The sequence below is a fragment of the Haliaeetus albicilla genome, chromosome 1 (genome assembly GCF_947461875.1).
Source record: "Haliaeetus albicilla chromosome 1, bHalAlb1.1, whole genome shotgun sequence".
Lineage (NCBI taxonomy): Eukaryota > Metazoa > Chordata > Aves > Accipitriformes > Accipitridae > Haliaeetus > Haliaeetus albicilla.
The window spans coordinates 74,184,828-74,206,960 of record NC_091483.1 but is presented as its reverse complement, the minus strand read 5'-3'; the positions used below and the strand labels follow the sequence as shown (position 1 = coordinate 74,206,960).

Genomic DNA, 22,133 nt, shown 5'->3' with positions numbered 1-22,133 from the left:
GCTGATAACTATTGGGAAGCCAGTTTGGCTTGAACATAACATAAATGCAGGTTTTTGGAAAGAAAAAAAGCAGCAAGCTGCCTACCTATCTTGCCAAGTTTCTATAAACCTTGACCTTTGTGTTTTATACCAAACCACTGACTTCCAAAAGCACAACTACATTCGACTTATCCACTGTGATTCACTCTGCTCCTACCTTTGCCTCTCAGTAGACTACGCAGATTTTCATGAGGGTAGATTTCTTGTATCTATGCCCATGCTTCATTCACCTCTATACACATGAGCTGGAGTGACATACAGCTATTTATGCAAACCGGATCTCAGTTACATCCATGAAAACCCAAACGTTACTTTCCTGGCTCCAGTGGAGTTATATACTGAATTGTTTCAGCATCACATTACAACTTCAGTGCTAAAGAAACCACAACAAAACATGCATATTTTGCTCCCAATTCATTTTTAATTTTTTCCATATCCCAGTTGGCATTTCCTCATTAGAAATGCCTAATAATTGCTCAGACATTTGCTTGTCTCATTCCTTTTGTTATGAAACTTCTGCATTGACTCATGTTGAGCAAAGATAAGTCTTAAAAAGCTTCAACTCTTTTAATCTGAAGCCCCAAATCATTAGCTGAAAGTTTCTTTCAAGTTCCAGTTCATACAACTTCAAGACATACTTGGTCAGTCTGACTTCGTAATTACCCTAGTAAGGGAATTGAATATCATGGGGCTTATATACCCCTTTTTTGACAGTTAGCTCCTGAATCCCAAATGTTCATGTCATTTTGCAGTTTGTATTTACTGTATTTTAAACCCAGATGGAACCAGTTAAATCATACATTCTAGCTTTCTGCCTAATGCCAGTCACATCAAAGGTTAGACTTTAAATTCCTGTACCTCGTCCTCTCAGTTCATAGATACTATTAAGAAACTTTCAAATATGAAGAACTGACCACAAATATTAGGAAGCTGCTCCAGTGGCTATTCAAGTTTCATGTTAAAAATACGCCATTTACTTCCTGTTTGAACTTTACTAACCTCAACCTCCATTCATTTAATATGTCCCATAATGTCCCATAAATTCCTGTGGCTTTGCAAGCTTTTTTAAAGAGCCCTCCATATCAGATTGCTTGTCTATTTAGGAGGACTTGAGGCGGCATCAGATTTCTATTTCATTTTGTTCTATATGTCACACTTTGGTTGTTTAGGTGATTACTGCTTCTGCATTTCAGTCTTATTAGAGTTTGTTACCTACTGCTTCTGCATTTCAGTCTTATTAGAGTTTGTTACCTGACAAAGTTTAGTTTCAACATTATGTCCTTCCTCTTTTAGATGCAGTCACCACGTTTGTTAATTAGTTTTCAAATGAAAAAAAACTTCAGAGTAAATTGCTTACAAAGTAGATTAATTAGATCATAATCTCCAGAGGAATTTTCCTTCCTATCAGAGCTGAGCATATTCACTTCCAACCCTTCATCATCCAGTCTATGTACCTACACAAGCAGACAGAGAACAGAGGAGCCAGTGCTGGTTGCACCAAAAAGGTAACTGGAATCAGAGTATTCCTTATCACTCCCCAAAGCCCCAGGCTGTTCTATTTCAACTTGTGGACCATTACAGTATCAAGTATTTTATTATTTTAAACATTATACAGTGAAAAAGAAGTTCTCTTTGGTATATGTGCCTTCACTACTCACAGTTTTGTGTTATAAAGAGTATGATCCTGGCACTAGTAAGCAGAACGTGTACCAGACTGCAATTCTCCAGATGGGAGACATCTCGCATTCTGAATTGGATCAAAATGATTTTGACATCATTTGACCTAGGGACACTGCATTTCTGGGCCCAGATGGGGCACAGGAGGGAGGCATAAACCAGCTGCTCAGACTGGGAATGCCCACAGTCAAAACATCAGGTTCCTCTCTTTAGAAGTCAGCAGGATGATGAAGGCGTTTAGGCAGCTCCAAATCTAGGTACTAGCCATGGAATCCAGTCAGGCTGTGGTTTTCAGCACTGCTGTGCCCTGCAAGTTCTGCTGTAGATATCTACCTCTTTCACTGGATCTTTTACACTGTCACAATGGGAAAAAGCACCCATCCCACGCAAGCCGGTAACTTCGCCACACAGCATAAAAGGAATAATTATTTGGGATTAAAAGCAAATTAACTGGCTATGGATGAGTTCATATTCTGGCTAACCTGAAATGAACACAGCTAATCCCATGGCTAGGGTTACGCTACTGTTGTCAGTATTATATAAGCATGGGCTCTTTGCAGCGTGGCACAGGAAAAGCAAGTGCAGGAGCAGAGAGACCAGTGGGACAGTCCTTGCTTTGAAGAACTTGTGATCCAAAATCCAGGCACCAGGAGGGGCTCCCAGAAGAGGCGCGCTGCGCGTAAGGCTGTTCTCTTTACCTTACTGTTACCCTAATGTCACAGTGTCCCACTGGCAATCTCTGGAGGAGGACCTGGGGGCTGGAGGGTGGAGGGAGAGCAGGCAGAGGAAGGGGCTTGGGGAGAGAGAACATATTCCCCGGCGCAGGGCAGTGGCTTTCCTCAGGACCACACACCACCAGAGATCAGAGGTACACTGAACTACCTTCTTCTACCCTCCGCTGGGCAGGTTCAGCTAAAGAAAGAGGCATTAAAGCGGCCCCGACTTCATTTCTATTGTCAGTTCTCAAATTTTCTTGCCAAAGGAAGGTAACATAAGTCTCAGGGCTGTCAGCAGAGGAGGTCTGAAGATGTGTCCCTCGGACCCCTCACAGCAGGCACGTAAGACGGGTGGGGATGAGGGGGAAGCCCACGGCTCCACTCCCCACCTGCCTGCCTCTGCTGGGAAGGAGCGGAGCGAGTCGGCCATACTCCTTCGGCACCGGCTGCCTCCGGCTCCTGACAGAATCAACCTCTCCTCTATCTTCCAGAGCAAGTCCGAAAGTCCAAGCAGTGGCAAGACGACGCTAAGTTCCCTCACAGCGCCCGCCTTCCCGTACTATCGAGGTTTCTCTGCTTTCCCCGCTAAAGCCCAACACCCCTAAGAGCTTCCCTCCCAGGCCATCACCCGCCCGCTGCGGGCTCGCACCGCTTTCCAGCGGCGAAGCGGGCTTTATCTGGGCCGAAACATCGCCACATCACCCGCCAAACAAGCCGAAGAGCCCCCCGCTCTCGGCGGTCCCCTCAGGGCGGCGCGGCGCGGCGAGGCACGGCACCGCCGGCCGCTAACGGCCGCCCGCCTCGCGCGGGCGGGCAAGGCCGCCCCCTAGCGCGCGAGGCCGGCGCCACCAGCCCGCCGCCGCGCTGCCGGGAGGTGAGGCGGGCGCCGCTCCTCATGGCACCGACGACTCCTTCCCCGGGGCGGCCTCCGCCGGGGCCGTTTCCCCTCAGAGCCGCGCCGCGGCGAGGAGAAACACCTGCCGGCCGGCCCAGCGGGGCCGGAGGCTGCGCGGGGCGGCGGGGAGCGCCGCGGCACCGCGCCGCCGTCCCCTCCCGGAGGCCGCCGCCGTGGCTGGGCGCGGGGACGACGGCGACGACGGCGCCGCCGCGGGGAGGGGAAGAGAGGCGAGGAGAGGGCGGCCCGGCCGCGCGGCTCCCGGGGCGGGAGAAGCGGCGGCGGCGGCGCCCGGGGCGGTTTTCCCCCCGCCGGGGGGTTCCGCCGAGGCGGGCGCGGCGGCTTCACCTGGCGGGACTGAGCATGCGCGCGGCGGCGGGGCACGCCGCCGATTGGGAGCGCGATGCAAGACTAGGACGGAGCCGCCGGGCAGCCGCGACTTCGCCGAGAGCGCGCTGCCGCGCCGCCGGAGAGGGGCCGCCGGGAGCCGCTCTCCGTGGGATTGGATGCTGCCGCTGCCGCTGCCCCTGCCCCGGAGCCCGCTCCCTGCGAGGATCCGGCTCCCGCCGCGGACTCCCGTCGGCCGGGCGGCGTCTTCTCCGGAGCGGCGGGCTGCCTTGAGCCGGGCGCGACCGGGCGGGCGGCGGCGGGGGCCAGCCGTGCCCCGCTGCCCCCTGGCCGGGGACCGGGCGGAGGCGGCGCCGCCGCCGCGCTCCCTTGCCGCGCCGGGGCGGTGCTGCCCGGCCCTGCCCTGCCCTGCCCTGCCCTGAGGCGGCGAGAGGGGCGGGCGGCTCGGCCGTTGGGAGCCGCGCGGCGGGGCGGCCGTTGGGCCGTGGAGCGGGGGGCGATGAGGGCGGCGGGGCGGCGGCGGCGGCGGGGCGGCCGGGCGGGGCGGGGGCTCCGCGGGGCTCTCTAGGACGCCGGCGCCCCGCACACCCGCCATGGATCTGCTGGTGGTGGTGAACGCGAGCCTGGGCTCCTCCAACGAGTCCCTGGCGCTGCCCCCCTCGTCGCCGTCCTCCTCGGCCCTCCTGCAGCCGCCCTCCCCCTACTCCCCGGCGGCCGTGGCCAGCCTGGCGGCGGTGGTGGGCTTCCTCATCGTCTTCACCATCGTGGGCAACGTGCTGGTGGTGATAGCCGTGCTCACCAGCCGGGCGCTGAGAGCCCCCCAGAACCTCTTCCTGGTGTCCCTGGCCAGCGCGGACATCCTGGTGGCTACCCTGGTCATGCCTTTCTCCCTAGCCAACGAGCTTATGAATTACTGGTACTTCGGCAAGGCTTGGTGTAACATTTACCTGGCGCTGGACGTGCTCTTCTGCACCTCCTCCATCGTCCACCTGTGCGCCATCAGCCTTGACAGGTATTGGTCGGTCACGCAGGCGGTGGAGTACAACCTCAAACGGACCCCCCGGCGGATCAAGGCCATCATCCTCACTGTCTGGCTCATTTCAGCTGTCATCTCCTTCCCGCCATTGATCTCCATGTACCGGGACCCCGAGGGAGATGGCTTTCCCCAGTGCAAGCTCAATGACGAGACATGGTACATCCTTTCTTCTTGCATCGGCTCTTTCTTTGCCCCCTGCCTCATCATGGTGTTGGTCTATATCCGCATCTACCGCGTGGCCAAGCTAAGGACCAGGACCCTCTCTGAGAAGCGTACGATGCCAGAGGGGTCCTCCCAGACTGAGAATGGCTTGAGCCGCGCTGCTGGCGGCTGCACGTCCCTGAGGATGCAGCTGGGAGAGAACGGACATTATTCGGTGCACCACTGGCGCAAAGCCTCTGAGCTGGAGGACATCGAGCTGGAGGAGAGCAGCACCTCAGAGAGCAGACGGAGGCGGAGCCGGGAGGAGCATCCCCGCAAAAGCAGCAAGAGCCAGTCCTTCTCCTACTCATATTCCTCCAAGCACTCTAGTAGCCGTCTGTCCCGCTCTAGCAATCGCTCCATGCAGTTCTTCTCATATCGCCGTCGCCGGAAGCGTAGCAGCATCTGCCGTAAGAAAGTCACCCAGGCCCGGGAGAAACGCTTCACTTTTGTGCTGGCCGTGGTCATGGGGGTCTTTGTAGTTTGCTGGTTCCCTTTCTTCTTCAGCTACAGCCTCTATGGTATTTGCCGGGAGGCATGTGAGGTCCCTGAGACTCTCTTCAAGTTCTTCTTCTGGATTGGGTATTGCAATAGCTCCCTCAACCCGGTCATCTACACCATCTTCAACCAGGACTTCCGCAGGTCCTTTAAACACATTCTCTTTAAGAAGAAGAAGAAGAACTTCCGGCATTGAGCTGGAGGGATGGATTTGCCTTGAGCAGGAGTGGAGTTAAAAGAGAAGGAGAAGGCTCTGTGCTGAAAAAGAAGGGAGGGAAGAGAACACAGGGTTTGGGCTTAGAGAGAAGGAAGAGGGCTCGCCCCCTCCGTGGAGCAGAGTGATGCTGTGGGGTACGGGGATAGTGTCGGGGAGGCTGAGGACATTCACCATGGTACAGAGTGGTGCCGTGGGGCTGGAGGAGCGGTGCTGGAGTGCGGATGGGTAAATGGGGAGGGGAATGATTGTCTTTGAACCCTGATGGAGGGCATGGGGAGTCTGCAGAAGAAAATAGGCTAAGACACTGAGTTTGGGAAGCAGTGAGCTTTTATGGGCTCTGGAATTTTGTGGTAAAACAAAAAGAGATATCAAGAGGAAAGGATTAAGTGGCAGTGGTGGTGGAGATTTGAGTATTTATAATGTAAGCAGCTGGGGGCCTATGGTGGGCTCATCCCAGTAAGAAATTGGCTTTTACTGCTTACGTGGGGAGAGAAAGTGCAAAGTACCAGGCACTGACAGTGTTTTGAGTTATGAAAGAATTTAAATGTTTGCCAAAAAAACCCAAAAGAACAATCCAAACTCTTTTCTAAATAAACCTTTGTACTGTTAAAACCTTCTGAATGATGATTTTACGCAGGGCTTAAGACAAACAGAAAGCATGGGGTTTTCTTTTTCTTTGGAGGGGTCTTTGCCTATAGAGCTGGATGGGAAAAGTTTTTCCTATCTTCCCACAATTTTTGATTTGTCGTGGGACAAACCTGGGAGTCTTGCATGTTTTCATGAAATATGAAAAAGAGCACATGCACCCTATGACCTTATTTCCCCCTGTTGGATCTCCAGGCAGTAAATTCCTGCTCCATCCCTCTCAGATCAGTGGCCTAAGCACCTTGCTATCCTGGAGCAAGTAGTGAAAAAAAAATCATTTTTGTGAACTCGCCTAACATTTTCTGAGTTAAAAGGAAAAAAATCAGATTTCCAACCAACTCAACTTGCATGTGCCCTGGGGAACTTTTCCCCCCCTCTTTTTAGGTCCCCTTCAAAAGGCTTATCTCAGGGGCTGGATGCGTGCTGCTCTCAGACGGGCAGTCGGAGGCAGTCTGCTATGCAGATTTTCAGAGGAAGGGCAATCACCACAACACTAAGGTCTTTAAATCCTTTGTATTTACAGTCTTAGAGCAACTAAATCCTTTATATTTATTTTTTTAATGAGAAGCATACATTGCAGATTGTCAGTGGTGTATGTGAACAAATCTCAAAAGACAGTGCAGCTGTTCCAAACCTTTAATATTAATGTTGCTTTCTTTCCCTTTTCTTGCTCGCATTTCTAGTTTATGATTTCAGAGGATTTAGTTGGGGGGAGGGGATGGAAGAGGGGAGAAGGGTTTAAATAGTTATTAAAGCAAACTATATTTCCCATGGGTTTATAAAATGTCATAAACTGTAATGAAGAGAATGAGAGACAGGGACTGGTGTCTGTACATTCACCACTGCATACCAAGTGTAAGACTCAGCTGAGCATATACATCCCTTCTCCAGCTGTGCTGCTGCAAGGTGTGCATTCTGTTTGTGGGGTAAATACTGCTCCATTTTATGTGTATCACTCCTTCCATAGGCAGCAGGATTTGGCATCTGCCTCAGATGAACCTTTCCATAGTAAACAGCTCTTTGAAAAACAGAACAAAATCTTATCTCATACAGCAGGCTTCTTGAAACAGCTAAATTGAATCCATACCTCAGAATCATTAGATATCCCCTTCTTTACTCCCTCTCTTCTGTCTGAAAGGTGTCTGTAGCCTCTCTTCTCTTGAAATCTCTATGGCATAAGAAGAAATGATAGAGCAGTCATTTTGTTTCATCAGTTTTTCATAATAAGCATTTGGTTCACTTAACCCTGGAAAAGGAGGTGGTTGGTGGCTAAGATTCGGCTGTTTAATTCAATAGACAATTTAACTTCAGGGCAACTCAGGTGGGAGTTCTGCCGAAGTAAGGATTAGACGATTGCACCAAATGCATTAGAAGTTTGCTTGATTTCACTAAAGAAACAACTGAGACGTTTTCAAAGTCCTAAGTCCATAACTCATTAGATCCTTTCTTGAAATAAGGCTTGGAATTTTGAAAAGATTTGAGCTTTGTTTTAACATCTGCACTTAAAGAAAGGATGTCAGGACTCATTTTCAGGAGCATCCCTTTGTAAATAACAAATGGTTTGGTACAAATACGTACCTGAGACAGATAAATAAGAGAAAAAAAATAGCAACTGAGAGGAGGAAACTACAAGCCATTTTCTCTTTTGCAAAGTGGAGAATTCTTTTTAAAGTTACATCAAGAAGAGCTGAAACAAGCTCATATTTTTCGTAGGTAACGATGTAGCTAAAAAGTTCAGGTCTGTTTAATCTGAAGAAACTATATTATTGCCAGAGCAACCAAAGCAACATATGGTACATAGCTACTACCTCTGAGCTACTGGACGGCTTCATTAGAGATACCTGCTCCTACCAAGACGAAGGTCTGCTTTTGTCACTTAATGCTGGTTTAGGGTGGTTTCCCAGTCTGCAGACACACAGCAGTTTCACTGTTGCACTGCTTTTGAAATGAGATTTGTTGCCTGTAAACACAATCTTTCCCCTTTGTTTTTCCTTGTAGAATTCAAGGAGTCTATGGAAATGAAATTTAATTGACAGTCAGATTTTAGTGGACGTGAAGTATATATGGAATGACTGATGTGCCTTAAAAGTAATTTCTTCGCTATAAAATTATTCTGTGGTCATTATAAACATAAAGGAAATAACGCTTTTATTTTTGTTTTGCATTTCCAAATGTCTAAAAGGGTTTGATGCAGATACTGAACATCTATGTGCAGCAGCGTACTTAAAACCAGGGCATTTTCTGTGGTTTTAATTTATTTCTCATCACAGTTACTCATCTGATTCAATGCCTCAAGAGGAGCTTATTTCTTCTGAGCTAGATAAAAAGTAATATTCATCAATAAAGATGTGCAGTATACTCCCCTTTTAAGTGCATTTCGCTCTAAATTAGTGAATACAGAGGATTTCTATAAAAATTGTTTTTAATGTAACTACTGAATATGCTTCAAGGAAGTAAAATGGGGCTGATTTATTTTTTTAATTACAGTGTTCTCTTATTACTTGTAATAGCTGAAGACTGGAATTTGTTTGTAACATACTGTATGGTGTTAATTTTCATAAAAAGTTATGAGCTCTGCTACTCACAATGTGGTTGTGCTTCCACTGTAAGTTGGCTAATAGCATATATGAGAAAAAAATAGTCAATGCAGCTTTTGCTTAAGAAAAAGGGAGAAGATATTTTATGTTTTGAATGTGTCCAGTTGTGTCTTTGATTACATCTGATGAGCTGGTTTAAACACTCACTCTTTACTGTTGTGGAAGAACAAAATGTTGCTATGAAGCCATATTGATTTTAACAACAAGCACCTGATCTTTAACTCTTCCTTTTCTCATTTCACCATGAAGAAAATTTTCTGTCAATCTAAAGTGAGCAGTAAATGTTTTATTTTCAGAATCAATTTTCTGAACAATACCACTATTGGTTGGTTATTGAACTATCAAACAGTATAACTTAGCTAGGATGGGAACTTAGTGCTGCTCTCCTTCAGCCCTCTTCTGTGGGAGTTTTGCATGAGTGAGAACCACAGAATTAGCCTCTTCCAGGCTTGAGGCAGATGGAAGGGGTCTTACATATAGGAGATTTGACAGGATCACAGCTTTAAATCACTGGCCAAAATAAGAATCAGGCCCTTGTTGTTCTGTGTGATCTCTTTTCAGAAGAGTCATGTTGCTCCAAGAGCACTGGCAGTTTCTGAGAAGCAGACCTGAAATGAAAGACTCCATGGGAGCAGCTTTGCCCACATTGACCTGTATCACCTTTTGTGAGTAATCCCAGAAAACTTCAGTGGAGTTTACTTGTGAATGAGGGAACTACTCCGTGTGGGCAAGGATCTTAGGAGCTTACTTAGACATTGCCTCTTCTTCAGTAAATGTGCCTGAGGAATGTAAGCAAACATTTGTGTGTAAATGTACAAAACCTGAAAGAAAGCAATCCTCTCTGCTTAACTTTGACTCCTGTTCAAACCCATAGAAGGTGTGGGTCAAGGGGGTTTTGACTATATAACCAGAGCAACAAACCCTACTGTATATTTTCAGTATAAGCTGTGTGAAGAGCATTATCTGATGGCATCTGTTTTTCAGAGAAGAAAACTGTTGGTCTCTTTCTTGCTCTGTAGAAGTTGATATTGATTAGAACAGCATCTGAGAAGTGTAAGGATTTTGTAGGAAATGTCAGTAACAACACGCATTTCAGGAGAATGTTCTAACCTTAGACTGTGACTACAGTGAAGAAGGAGAAAATACCTACAAGCTGTGCAAAATGAAGGCCTGGTGCTATTTATGAGTTTGTTTTCATGGTTGCTCATTGTGACCTTGTTGGTGAGCACAAGGCAGCTAGATGCTTTGGAGAAAAAGCTCTTTGGAGGGGGGGACAGCGCGTGAAGAAGTGACTACCCACAACACTGGAGGAATTAATATTTACTTACCTTTGCACTGTAGACAAGTACAGTGGAGGAATTTGCCTTTTTCTTTGCACAATAGCAAATGTTACTTTGCCTTCCAGATCTGTGGGTCAAATAGGCCTTACAAAAGATGACATAGGAGAAGGTAGGGATAGGGGGTTGCTCACTTCAACACCAAGCTTAAGTTTGTCCTTTGTCCTTGAAATTAAGCCAAAAATACAGTTTGGCACTTGGACCTAAAAGGTCATGTAGCATCAATAATGCTACACTGAATATAGTCTAGTTATAGCAAAAAGCATCAGTTCATATTATGCACCCTGCACATCACTGTTTCAGGACAGAAATGGGAGAGTCTGACACCTAAGGTGTGTGAGAAAGGAGGAATCAGCGGTTTGAAGGGTCATGGGTGTATTGTGAAATTTCCCTAGATCCCATTGTGATAACTGAGCTACCTTTAATTTTGTGGCTTCCCAATCACTTAGAACTCCTAAGAAAGACTTAGGGAGGTACGTAACATGGAAACAGTAGAAATACCAGTTCTCAAGGAAGCAAAAAGTGGCAACTGACAGTCAGTGTTCAGATGGTTATCCCAGATGCCCAGTCCTCCAGTGGGTGGATAACTCTGCTACTGATTTTAGTGGGAAAGGCTGGGGTATCTTCAACTCACAGTGGCTATCATGTTTGGTCTGAATTTAGGTGCACCTGCAGTTGGTACATTGCCTTTGTTTGAAGTGGCAGCCCTTAGAACACGACAGAAGACATTTTAAGTACATCTCTCCTCTGGCACATGTCCTTCACTACACTATCCCAAACGTTTTTTAATTCAACTGCATGACAGTTGATAAGGTAGAGAAAGATTGCCAGTATCTTACAGAAAAAAAAGAAAGAGAGGCATGGAAAATATTAGGCATTGAAACCTGGTGTCTTAGTCCCAGCCTAACATCTTACTGCGGTAGCAGTCTTCCTCTTGCCACCCCCTTTTTTTTTTCTTTTGGAAAACAGAAATTCATGCAAAATTGCAGAAGCTTATTTTTAATAGACTACACAGATGATAAAGTTTACACTAGAAAAAAAGAGCTTTTCTGTCAATAAATGGCATTCTGCTGTAAAGCAATTTTCTTTACTATACTTCTCTGAAAAAAATCTAATGAAAAGTAAAATAGCACTTAATTCAATTTGTCTATATGTAACTCTTTTAACAAAAATGCTTTATTGAAGGTCCTGAATGTAAAGTACACAAATCAAATACAGCTGCCTGCTTCATCAAAATCAATTAGTTGTGTTTCAGCATTTTTGTGAACAGCAGTCATTCGTTTTGTATGATACTCTTTCCTGATAGCTCTCTGCTGACAGAGAAAGCTGTACACCCTGTTGACAACAGGAAAAAAATGAGGATTCATATTTCCCTCCATGAACTCTGTTAAGTCTCCTCTAATAAATTAAAAAGCAGGCCACTAGGAGTAGGTCTTTTGGTGTGATGTCTAGTAAGTGACATGAGTCAGAGAAGTAATAACCTGAGTGGTTCTGAGATGTACAGCACACTTAATAGAGACACTAACCCAAGGCTGCAGGGACATGCTTCTCTTGTTTTCGCTCTCTATGCCTTTGACCCAGCATTTCAAATTCTTTCCTCTGTAGCAAAACACTTTAAGCACAGCATCCCTTTCAACCTAGTCTGTTGGAGTAAGAAATTAATACTGAGGTCTCCCACTTCCTCACCGAGTGCTTTCACCAATAGACTATTTATAAAGGTGATGCAGCTAAAATGCCTTTCCTTTAGGCACATAAATGTTTTATTTGATCTAGCTTTTTATCTCTCAGTAGACTAACACTCTCATTCCACAAGGACATTCTCTATCTGGAAAGCAAACACATGTCAAACACTGGGAAGAATATGAGAAATCCTGAAAAACCTCAGCCACTCCAGCTAAATTTTAAAAGAAAAGGCCACAGCTGAACTAAGGAAAGGACTTAATCTTGTCTGTGGTGGGGGTGCCCTAGCTGAGACCACCTACTCAGACGTGCCTCTCATCGGAATTTGGAGCAAACAGCGTGTGGAGCTGTTCCCCTGGGGCCCCTGCAGCTGTACTGAGAGAAGCAATTTCAAGTGTCCAGCAAAGATTAGAGTATGAAATTTTGTGCCTATTGAATCACTCCACACTGTAGCAGATTCTCGCACTTTGTCTTTCTCTTCCCTTTTTGCACTCTTTAAATCCATCCTGCTTGCAATCTGAGTACAATACACAGCCCATGCTTGCTGTGCTTTTACCTTGTATGCCTCAGTGTCTGATCAACAAAGGGTGGACAGTGCTTCCCCTCCTCCCAGGTTTGCTGGGAGGATTCCCCAGAAGACTCTCTGTGAGGTGCTTCGATGCAGTGTTGTGCTATAGGTAAGTACTTCTAATGGAGTAACAGGAGTGATGCTGAAAGTTCTTGATTCACTCCAAGCCATACTGCTTTATCTCCAATAAATGCTTGTGTGCGGAGTTTCGAAGTGTCTATAAATGTGCATTCACTAAGGCTGGCACTGATTTGTTTACATCAGCAGTAACTTCTGTTAGTGATTAAGGAGAGACTTTTAGTCAATGCATCAGACACTGCTTTTGATTTGCCACTTGGTACACCAGAGGAACATGATGCATTGTTTTAATGACACAATTAGCAATAGAAGTGATTGAAGATTCCTGGATGGCATGTTTTTTCTGTCAGAAAAATGCCAGTTTGATGAAATCTGATCTTTCCTTAAAGTATGTGTCTGTTTTGCCCAATATATAGTGGAAACCAGGAGATCTTTAATCAGCTTCTGCTGGGCTGACTGCTCACTGGCTTGTCTGTCTGGCTCCTGGGCAGGCTGCTGGATAAGGTGCCAGAAAGCCGAGACTTCCAGGCTCCTGGATCGTGGGCAGCTCAGGCCCCTGGGTTTATGGGCACTCAGCTCTGAGCTCCATTATCACAGTATCTAAATGCTTCATAACCTTAGTCTGTCAATGTCTTTATGCATTAAGGAGGGACTACCATGCCCTTTTTGCTGATGAGAAACCGAAAGATTAATGGCATTTAGGTAGGTAAATCTTAACAAGCTTCTACTTCATGTGGATACTTCAAGTTGCAAATCCACTATTGAGTCTCAAACCCCTGCTAAGCTCCAATGTATAAAGTTCTGCCTGTGCTTTAAAGTTCTGCTTCCTGGCTCTGTGAACACTGCATGTCCACAGAACTTGCACACAAATCCTATCGGGACACGCAAACTAAATGTTTCTCTCCATCTGGTAGGTACATCATGCAGTTTGGGTTTTGCAGAATAAGAAAAAAGTAAGGCACTACCTCCAGTTTGTGAGGAGGCACTGACATTGCTAGTGGTTTTTTAAGGATTGTGTCTGTATTTTTAGTCACCGGTGTTGGATTCACATTCCCATTTCTAGATGCCTGGTTTTTCCAGGTATTGAACGAGTGCCCTCAGGGCATAACTCTGACCTATGATTTACACCCCAAAGGGGTGGACTTTTTCTGTAGTCCTGGCAAAGTACAGAAGTGAGAAGTACTACTAAAAAAAAAAAAAATTGACCCAAGATCCCCAAAAACTAGTCACTGAAATAACCAACCTCATTTATGGGTCAAGGCTCAGATTCAGGCAGAAAAACAGATATAAACCCAGGGATCTTTCATATCTGCCATTTCTTTTAGTGCCTACCAAGTGTCTCAGGATGCAATGTGGATCACTAGATCATTCTTTTCTCACACTTTGAAGGTCACCTCCCTTGAGACTGCTGAACCTATGTCTTCAATAATCCAGAAATTACCTGGAAACCCAATGAAAAATAAATGTTATAGAGTCAAGAAATAACATACGTGATTTCAATGTTAGGCATGATGGACTCCCTAACTGGCAATATGCCTGTTGAGAACAACCATTTTGGGCTATTGAGCATTTCTTTGCATATTTTTCAGGCAAAATGATGACGTTAGAGGGAACTTGAATGTCAGGTGAACCTTTTGTACAGAGGAGGCTTCCTGACACTATTTACCACCTTCAGACATGCCAGTCAATGTCTATCAAACTCATACTTTTCATAACTAAGGGAAAGGATTGTCCCCAAATATGCTATTAAAGAAAAAAAGTAAGCAGAAGTAATTTCAAAAAGTAGTTATGCATAGTAAATGTGGTAGGAGAGGGAACCTGTCTGTTCCTGGAGAAAAAGTTCAGCAGCAGTTCATTCTTAACCTAATTCTGTCATCTCTAGCTTGGGATAACTGACAGTCACATAGGTTGAGGGTGCCCTCAGGTTACAGTGTTTTCAAAAAGTGTCATAGCTCTTTTGTGTGTTAACTACATTCTTGTTGTGGTAACAGTTACTATTAATTAATGAGAGAAATTACTTTTTTTTCCCCTCCCTTTCTCTCAGAGAAGAAACATACAAACCTTTGAGCAGGAGACTGGACTAGAGACATCCTGAGGTCCTTTCCAACCTGAATTAGCCTAGGACTCGAAGACCTGTTTCCTCCTAATAGTAAACAAAAGGAAAGTCTTAATAACTGGATAACATCAAAATAAGTCTATAGAAAGATGCACATATATGCTATAGGCTTTGCTTATCTCTTCCTTAGGGCATTTGGATCTCTAAAACTTTTCTATCATCTGCTGTGTGAAAAGTCTGTCTAAGGCACATTTGGCTGGGTCCAGGACAAAAAACTTTTCTTTCTTTGGAATTAATTTAGTAACTAGAGACTGCTACAGCATGTTCCCATCTCCTGCCAACCCCCCCGCCCCAGTTCTTAGCACAGTAGAGGCGCACACACATACAAATATTTTACAGGCAATTTTTTTAGAACTCCAGCCAAATACTGCTTTTGATTTTTTTTTCCCAAATAAAACCAACCGTGTTTATGTCCAGCAGGTCAAATGTGTCTTCAAGATCTACTGACTTTGAAGTGGTGAAGAATATAGATCATAAAGCACCAAGTCATGATTTATACCATAGCTGTCTTGAGGGGGATAAAAATAACAAGGAAATTAGTATGTTTCCATACACAGCTGAAGATTTTAGTTAAAGCCTGAGCAATAGGAGTCTCTGACCGTGACACACGTTGCTCCATTCCCCATTCATTTTTGCATGGAAGGTGCCTGACCCTTCTGTAGAAGTGGCATTTAAGAGGATCAGGTGCTAGCTGATGAATTCATGAATACGTTGTCACATCTGGAATTGCAAATCCTTTTCTTCCTTTCAAAATGTCAGTAATGTTTCTCTGCAGTTACAATGCAGATTGTAGGGCATGGCAATGCAGTTGTATATTCCATGTGTTATAAGGTTTGTTATTTGGCTGCCACTAAATATATCACAGGCCTAGAAAATGCTCTTAGCATACGGTTATAATCCTTGATGTAGCTTGCACAAGTACAACATAAAGTATCTATTTCCTCTCCGTGTCCACTCAAGAAAGAAACAAGGTTCCTGGGGCCAAATCTGCGGCAAGGTGTGAGCAGAGCCGGTCTGCGGCTCCTGTCTGCTGTCTCTGGTCTGCGGATGCTGCTGAGGCAGCTAAAGCCCACCTGGGTGAGGGAGTGGTGAATCGACAGCATCATGAAGGCATGGGCTACATTTGTTCCTCACTAAACTTGTTCATGGGATCAACTGACTACACATTCCATTGCTACAGCTGATAAATATGCTGTTCTGTTTGGTTATCAAACCAAATCCTTTCTTTCTGCACACCTCCACTGTCTTTTATGAAGAGGTGCTAGGTACCATTCACGCTCCCACATGGCTTCAGAAAGTTCAGAAAACTCTTTGAGGCCCTCTTCGGTCATGATGGGGACTCCAAAAACACTTTTAAATGCCAGCAGGTATTTTTCAGCCTTTGATACTATTCGGATGGAGTAAAAGTGCTAGTTCTGGGCCCAAAACTTTTAAAATTCTGTTTTATAAGAAGTAAACCTCAAACAGAGACATTATTGAGGCCTGGGCAAGGATTCATATCTAGTTCTGTTGCTGGTCTCTAGCCCAGTGTGCTATGAGCTTTGAACCTGTCATTTCAATCTCTTGCCTCTCTGTTTCATTACAGGATATGCATAGTATTACTTCATTCATAAATATTTTTGAAAGTTGTGAACAAAAAAAAGTGCTACAGAAGTCCTAGATCATTATTGTTAGAAAAACATATAATAAAAACTTGCAGATAGTCACTGAAGTACCACTCGTTAAGGAGTTCATCTGTCCTCTGGTTTTGCTTTAAATGACTTGAAATTTGAGAGTTGCAATATGCATCATCAATGTCTACTTTTATATCTAACTTCTGTAGCTTTCCCAAACTCTTGTACACTGAAGTAGCGCTAAAAATTTTGAGTTTGCTATTTTATGTATCTACAGAAGATATTACAGAACTGACAATTTATCACTGGGTATCGGCCTCTTTTCCCAAGTAAAAAGTGACAGAACAAGAGGAGACAGGCTCAAGTTGCGCCAGGGGAGGTGTAGGTTGGATATTAGGAAAAAATTCTTCCCTGAAAAGGTTATCAAGCACTGGAACAGGCTGCCCAGGGAAGCGGTTGAGTCACCATCCCTGGAGGTATTTAGAAGACTGTGACGCTTAGAGACATGGTTTAGTGGTGAACTTGGCGGTGTTAGGTTAACGGTTGGACTCGATGATCTTAAGGGTCTTTTCCAACCTAAACGACTCTATGATTCTACGATTATCTATTAAGAGGAAAATTTGCCTTAAATTTTCCTGCCTAGCTTAGTTCATATTATTTGCAAATATTTAGTGCAAAACCTCTCGCTGTCTGTGGTACAGCACTGGGAAGGAGGTCTTAATCTCTGTGGGAGCTGTGATTCTGGGAACAGTGCTTGCATTGAGACTTAGATGTTTCTGAGGCAATTCCTGTTTTGGGGTTTCGTATGTGCAAGTTCAAGAAGCATGACTCCTGCTCAGGATACAAATAATGACAAATTGTCTGAATGTGGAAAAAACACTGGAATGATAAATGTCAACATTTTGTCTACATATATCCAGAAAACTGCACTCATGAGGCTTCTAAATCAGTGTGCTCTGTTTCTGTTCTTTGAAGTTATTTTTATAACTATTTCCCAAGCAATTGCACATCCTACAATGAGAACTACATATGTCCCAAGATTAAAATAGCAGAAATAAGCCATTTTTAAACCTTCAACACAAAACAAATGAGGAGCACTTTCTTTATATGCTAGCTAAACATTCAACTGGAACAATTAAAATAAAAAATTGCATTGTGGAAAAACACAGTACAGATCAGGATAAATAGATATTTTTATTTAGTATTGTTAAAGCTGTAAATTGCCCACTTAGATTGATTTAACGTATATGTAAATTTGTCATGTGCTTTTAAAAGTTTGTTTTGTCCTAAAGTTCCATTTTAATTTTTTTAAGGAGCAATCACACTCACACACACACACACTCACTCATTCAGGTAAACAGTTCCATGAATAGCCTCAGGGTTCCTTGGCAAGAATGTAATTGTCTGTGCACTGACTCTATAACTGAATTGCCTTCTTAATAATGGGATATTGGTTTTATTGGCTCCTGACTGCTCCCCTTTAATACCCATTAATTATCTTTTTACTTTCTTTAATGTCCCTTTCTCTTTTTCTTCCTTCATGTTTCTTGTTTCTTCCCCATTCCACAAACCCCCTGCAAAAGTGCAGCCAGTGCAAGAAAATAAAGCAGCAAAATGACTGTAAGCTGGCATTTACAGACTTCCATTTCAAATAGAAGACTCCTGCACTGCAATTGAATTAACTGATGTTAGAGCGCAGAAACACAAGCAGGCTCACTCCTATCATTCACAGCAGCCCCTCCCAGTTGCTGCTGCCTTCTTGTAACCATTTAGATCCAGAGACCTATAATACTGAAAAATAATTCTTTCTGTGGGTAAGTGTATCTGGGGATAAATTTGAGTAATACATAAGAAAGAACACAGAGGATACCAGTTCTGCAGTGTGCACCAGCTACACATGGCTACCAGTCAGTCCATCGACATCAGCTTCCAAATGGGGCCTAGGAGAAACTAACCCATGAAACAGGCATCATTTAATCAGTGATGAAATGTTCCAGTGCAGATTATTTGGGGTTTCTGCTAGCCTTTAGAAAAGCTTCAGTTCTGTGCTGGAAACCAGTATGTGACATTTCAACCCCGTAAAATAATTGAGAAAACTAGTGCTTAGGTCAACTGAAGTATTAAACCATAACTACGGCTTTGCTGGAGTGATGATTGCAATATATATTGTCCAGTAGAAACAAATAGATTCAGCATATGTGACCACAAAATACAATTCTTATATTACTGCTTCTTCCAAAATCAGGTAGAGAAACACTGAAGAATTTATAGCTCCAGCCTTCTTTTGCTGCAATGTAGCCTCATGGTATTGATCAGTAAATCCTATGAAGAGACTGTAGAGGAGAAAGTATAATTCATTCATGAAATGGAAGTATGCTGCCACAGAGCATTTATTTTGTATGGGCCAACTGCTCATAATTCCTCTAGAAATGATCCATCATTATACTTGAACTCGGATTCTGGGGCTCAGAGCAGGGAAAGGGAAGAACATCTTACCTTATAAAGGTGGAGTTTGTTTTTACACACCTACTAATGTGTTCAACAGTGTTAATAGCTGATGCCTCCTCTGCAGGAGAACTGTATGACAAAGCTGACAGAGGGTTTTGCTGGAAGAGAGTGCACAGACCTTTGTGATAGGTAGCAGCAGATTTCAAGGACACCAAAAGATGTTGCAAAGGACAGGAACTGAACTGAGAGGGCTGCCCAGTTGAATCCAACTATACCTCTGAGCCAGGTTAGCTGGTGATACTGTCTGGCAGGACCAAGCAAGAAAATCCCTTGGGATGGGAGGCGGACATCTACTGAAACACCTGGATATTGTGAGCAGGTTTGAGAGGTGGGTGGAGGTGTTACTAGAAGGACCATCTGATCCGTGGATGGAAAGGAAAGAAACAAGCTCCCACTAAAGTTGCTGAGGATGGGAGTCTTTCACTCCTGTTTGTATAGGGATTCTTATGCTGTATCTCCCAACGTTATGATGCATTTACTCTCCTAGTAATGGTTTGTTCACATATATCTGTGATGCTAGAAAATGGAATTTTCCTCTACGCCACTCCACAGTAATATTCAGTTTTCAAAGGCATTTTAGTGAAAAAAACCTAATTAACAAAACTGAAACCCTTTTTTGTACCACTGGCTACCTAGTAGGAGAACTAGAGTTTTCAACATTATTTTCCCATTTTGACAATGTTTTTCACAGAGTTTTAACATTTCCTATTTTTTTTCAAATTGAAAACAACGATGTTGGGAAAAACTATCCCAAACCATATGACCTAAAGGCCCCTTTTCTATATTTTTATTCCTCTACACCTGTCTTCCTACTTGTACCTTTTTTCCTATTTTGCTACAGAAGCATAGAGAAAAGTAAAAATCCACACCTGCAAAAAATAAAGAATTTCAGATTATTTTTTTCTTGAAAAAGTTCTTTAAATCCAAACAAGACAAACAGTAGGAGGACTGGAATGAAAAATTCTGATGACTAATAAGTAATTTGTTGGCAGAGATGTTTGTTTGTGATATCAGGGTTTCTAAAGTCCTGTTTTCCATTTGAGCTTAGAGGTGATAATGTGAGTGCACAATAGGCATATTTCTGCCTTTGCTTTTATTCTCTACTAAGAGTAAACTGTGTAATGCTTTTGTCAGAAGCTGGATTTCACCAATGTTAACTAAACAAACCACAGTGCTCTGAGGGGAAGACTACCCAAACAAATGGCTACAACTTAGCAGCTGCTGGCTCAGAGGATGAGCATTGGTTGTTTCAGAAAGAGCTGCTCCATTAGCACGGCAAAAACTCAAGCTGGGAATTTAGGTATCTTCAGTCCGGACTGAAGCGAATAACTTTAGACAACAGGGTTTGAAAGTCTTGGTTCCTTGCATCTGATCCCAAGCAAAGAGCACTACATTAAATCTCTTTGCTTGGATTATAACCAATTTCTATTGTTATGGTTTAGCAGCTTTTGAAAGTCCTTTCAGGGAATCTTTTATTGTCATAAACCAGTATCTTTTACTATTCAGTCCCTGCCATCAATACTTTTTGTTTTCATAGTATATTCTATCAGTAAAACATTTGCTATCATTCAATCAGTGTAAACTGTTCAGGCTCATCTACTGTACATTACTTGATGAAAAATCTGTGACAGTTCTAAAGCCAACTGATCAGCAAGCTGATTTTTTAATCACATGCATGGTGAAAGTATTTTACTAAAAAGGAGATATGAAACAGAAGTAGATCATTATTAGTGTAGCAGAGATTGCTTTATATTTTTATCTTCTAAAATGCAGCTGAGAAGATCATTATTAAGAAGAGAATGTCATTTTTTCAAAAGAATTTGTGGCAGTAACAGCTAGTGAGGCATTTTTTATTAGCTTCAAGAGGGAATGCCTGTTACATAATACTACAGCAATCATTTCAGGGCACAAAATCCAGAGCTAGATGAGGAGGAGAAAACATTCAAGAGGGCACAGATTCAGAAATTTGGATTAGAAACTTCTACAGAATTGGCATTTATATATTTCCTGTGTTCTGTATAGTGAATAATAAAGAGTACTGTTGCTCAGATAGACTAAGTATATACATTTACTACACGATGCAGATACTTTCATCTTGCCCTGATAGGTACGGAAGCTGTTTCTCGGTATATAGAAATGAGACTTCAAGCTGTAATCATATATTAGATTTTGAGGGGAAGTCCAAAAGAAAGAACGGAGAAGTTTTGTTCTCAGGGCAGGATGTGCAGAACAGTTTCCATTCCAGTACTGAGGGGGAAAAGTTAAACTTCATTTACAACGGTGAATGCGTGTTTCAAGCTAAGCTAATTGAATTTCATCTACTTGTCCGCCAGTAGTCATGACACTTTTATTTCTTTTTGTTTCATCTTCTCCCCAGTAGGCTTCAGTTATTGGCACAGACGGATTCCGATATCAAAGGCAATTTCCAGTTGGCTTTAGGACAGCTATTATTTAATTGTTCCCTTCAACTGTCTTTTGTCTGTCACCAGAAGCTTCTGAAAACTCTTGTATTTAAAAAAGGCTGTGGGGCAAATTCCCTGCTGGGAAATCTCTATGGACCTACGCTAGTACCAAATTCCACCTAGTAAATTCCACTCTCACTGCAGTATCTTGGACTTCTCTATATCTTTTTGTGGTAGCCTGTAAAACCTTTATGAAAATAACCAACATCGATACCCTGACCAAACCCCAATAGCAACCTAGCAAGCCACAGCATCCCTCACTTCTCCCCTAAGCTACGGAGGAGAGCTACTGGAAAAGGGGCTCGTGGCCTGGGATTGCAAAGTAAAGCCTTTTGAAGGAGACAGGCTCCCTAGCCTGGCTGAAGAAAGACATGTTGCTTTGCACCTCCTTACATCATCGCCCAGCGCAATAAGAGGGGAGGCACTGGGAGGGACCCTGCAGCATCCCACAGTTTATCAGCCACAACAATTGTATTAAGAGGTGGTTGCTCAGCAAGGTCAGCTGGTCTGTGAAAAGGGATAAAATCACAGAAAAATGGTGAGCTGGGACACTGGATGTCAGTGGCACCTCAGGAATCTCCGTATCGTGTTCCACAGCATGGGGCAAACATGTCCTGAATCATAATTCACAGGCTGAACTGCTTCGGGGACATTGCTCCTTATCTTGGGTCACAATTGTACTTATGCTGGTAGGAACAGGTGTGGTGTCAACTATATCATTGTAAAAAACATTATCTGAGTAGCTGGTAGCAATGAAAGAAGAGACAGTTTGTAATCCTGCCTGCTTTCCTAGTCAGATTGGTTCTGGAGATAATTTTTTAGCATTTGACAAATAGCATGAGGATATACTGAAGACAAAATTGCCCAATTCCCAACTACTGGATCAAAATCTGCTTTAGCTT

At 43.9% G+C, this 22,133-nt stretch overlaps 1 protein-coding gene across 1 annotated transcript; it reads left to right on the top strand.

Annotated features, from left to right (window-relative positions):
- Window positions 1-4,170: 4,170 nt before the first annotated feature.
- ADRA2C (adrenoceptor alpha 2C) lies at window positions 4,171-9,139 on the top strand. The gene has a single exon (XM_009925957.2). It carries the CDS (start codon window positions 4,269-4,271, stop codon window positions 5,604-5,606), a length of 1,338 nt encoding a protein of 445 aa, XP_009924259.2. The 5' UTR covers window positions 4,171-4,268; the 3' UTR covers window positions 5,607-9,139.
- Window positions 9,140-22,133: the final 12,994 nt, after the last annotated feature.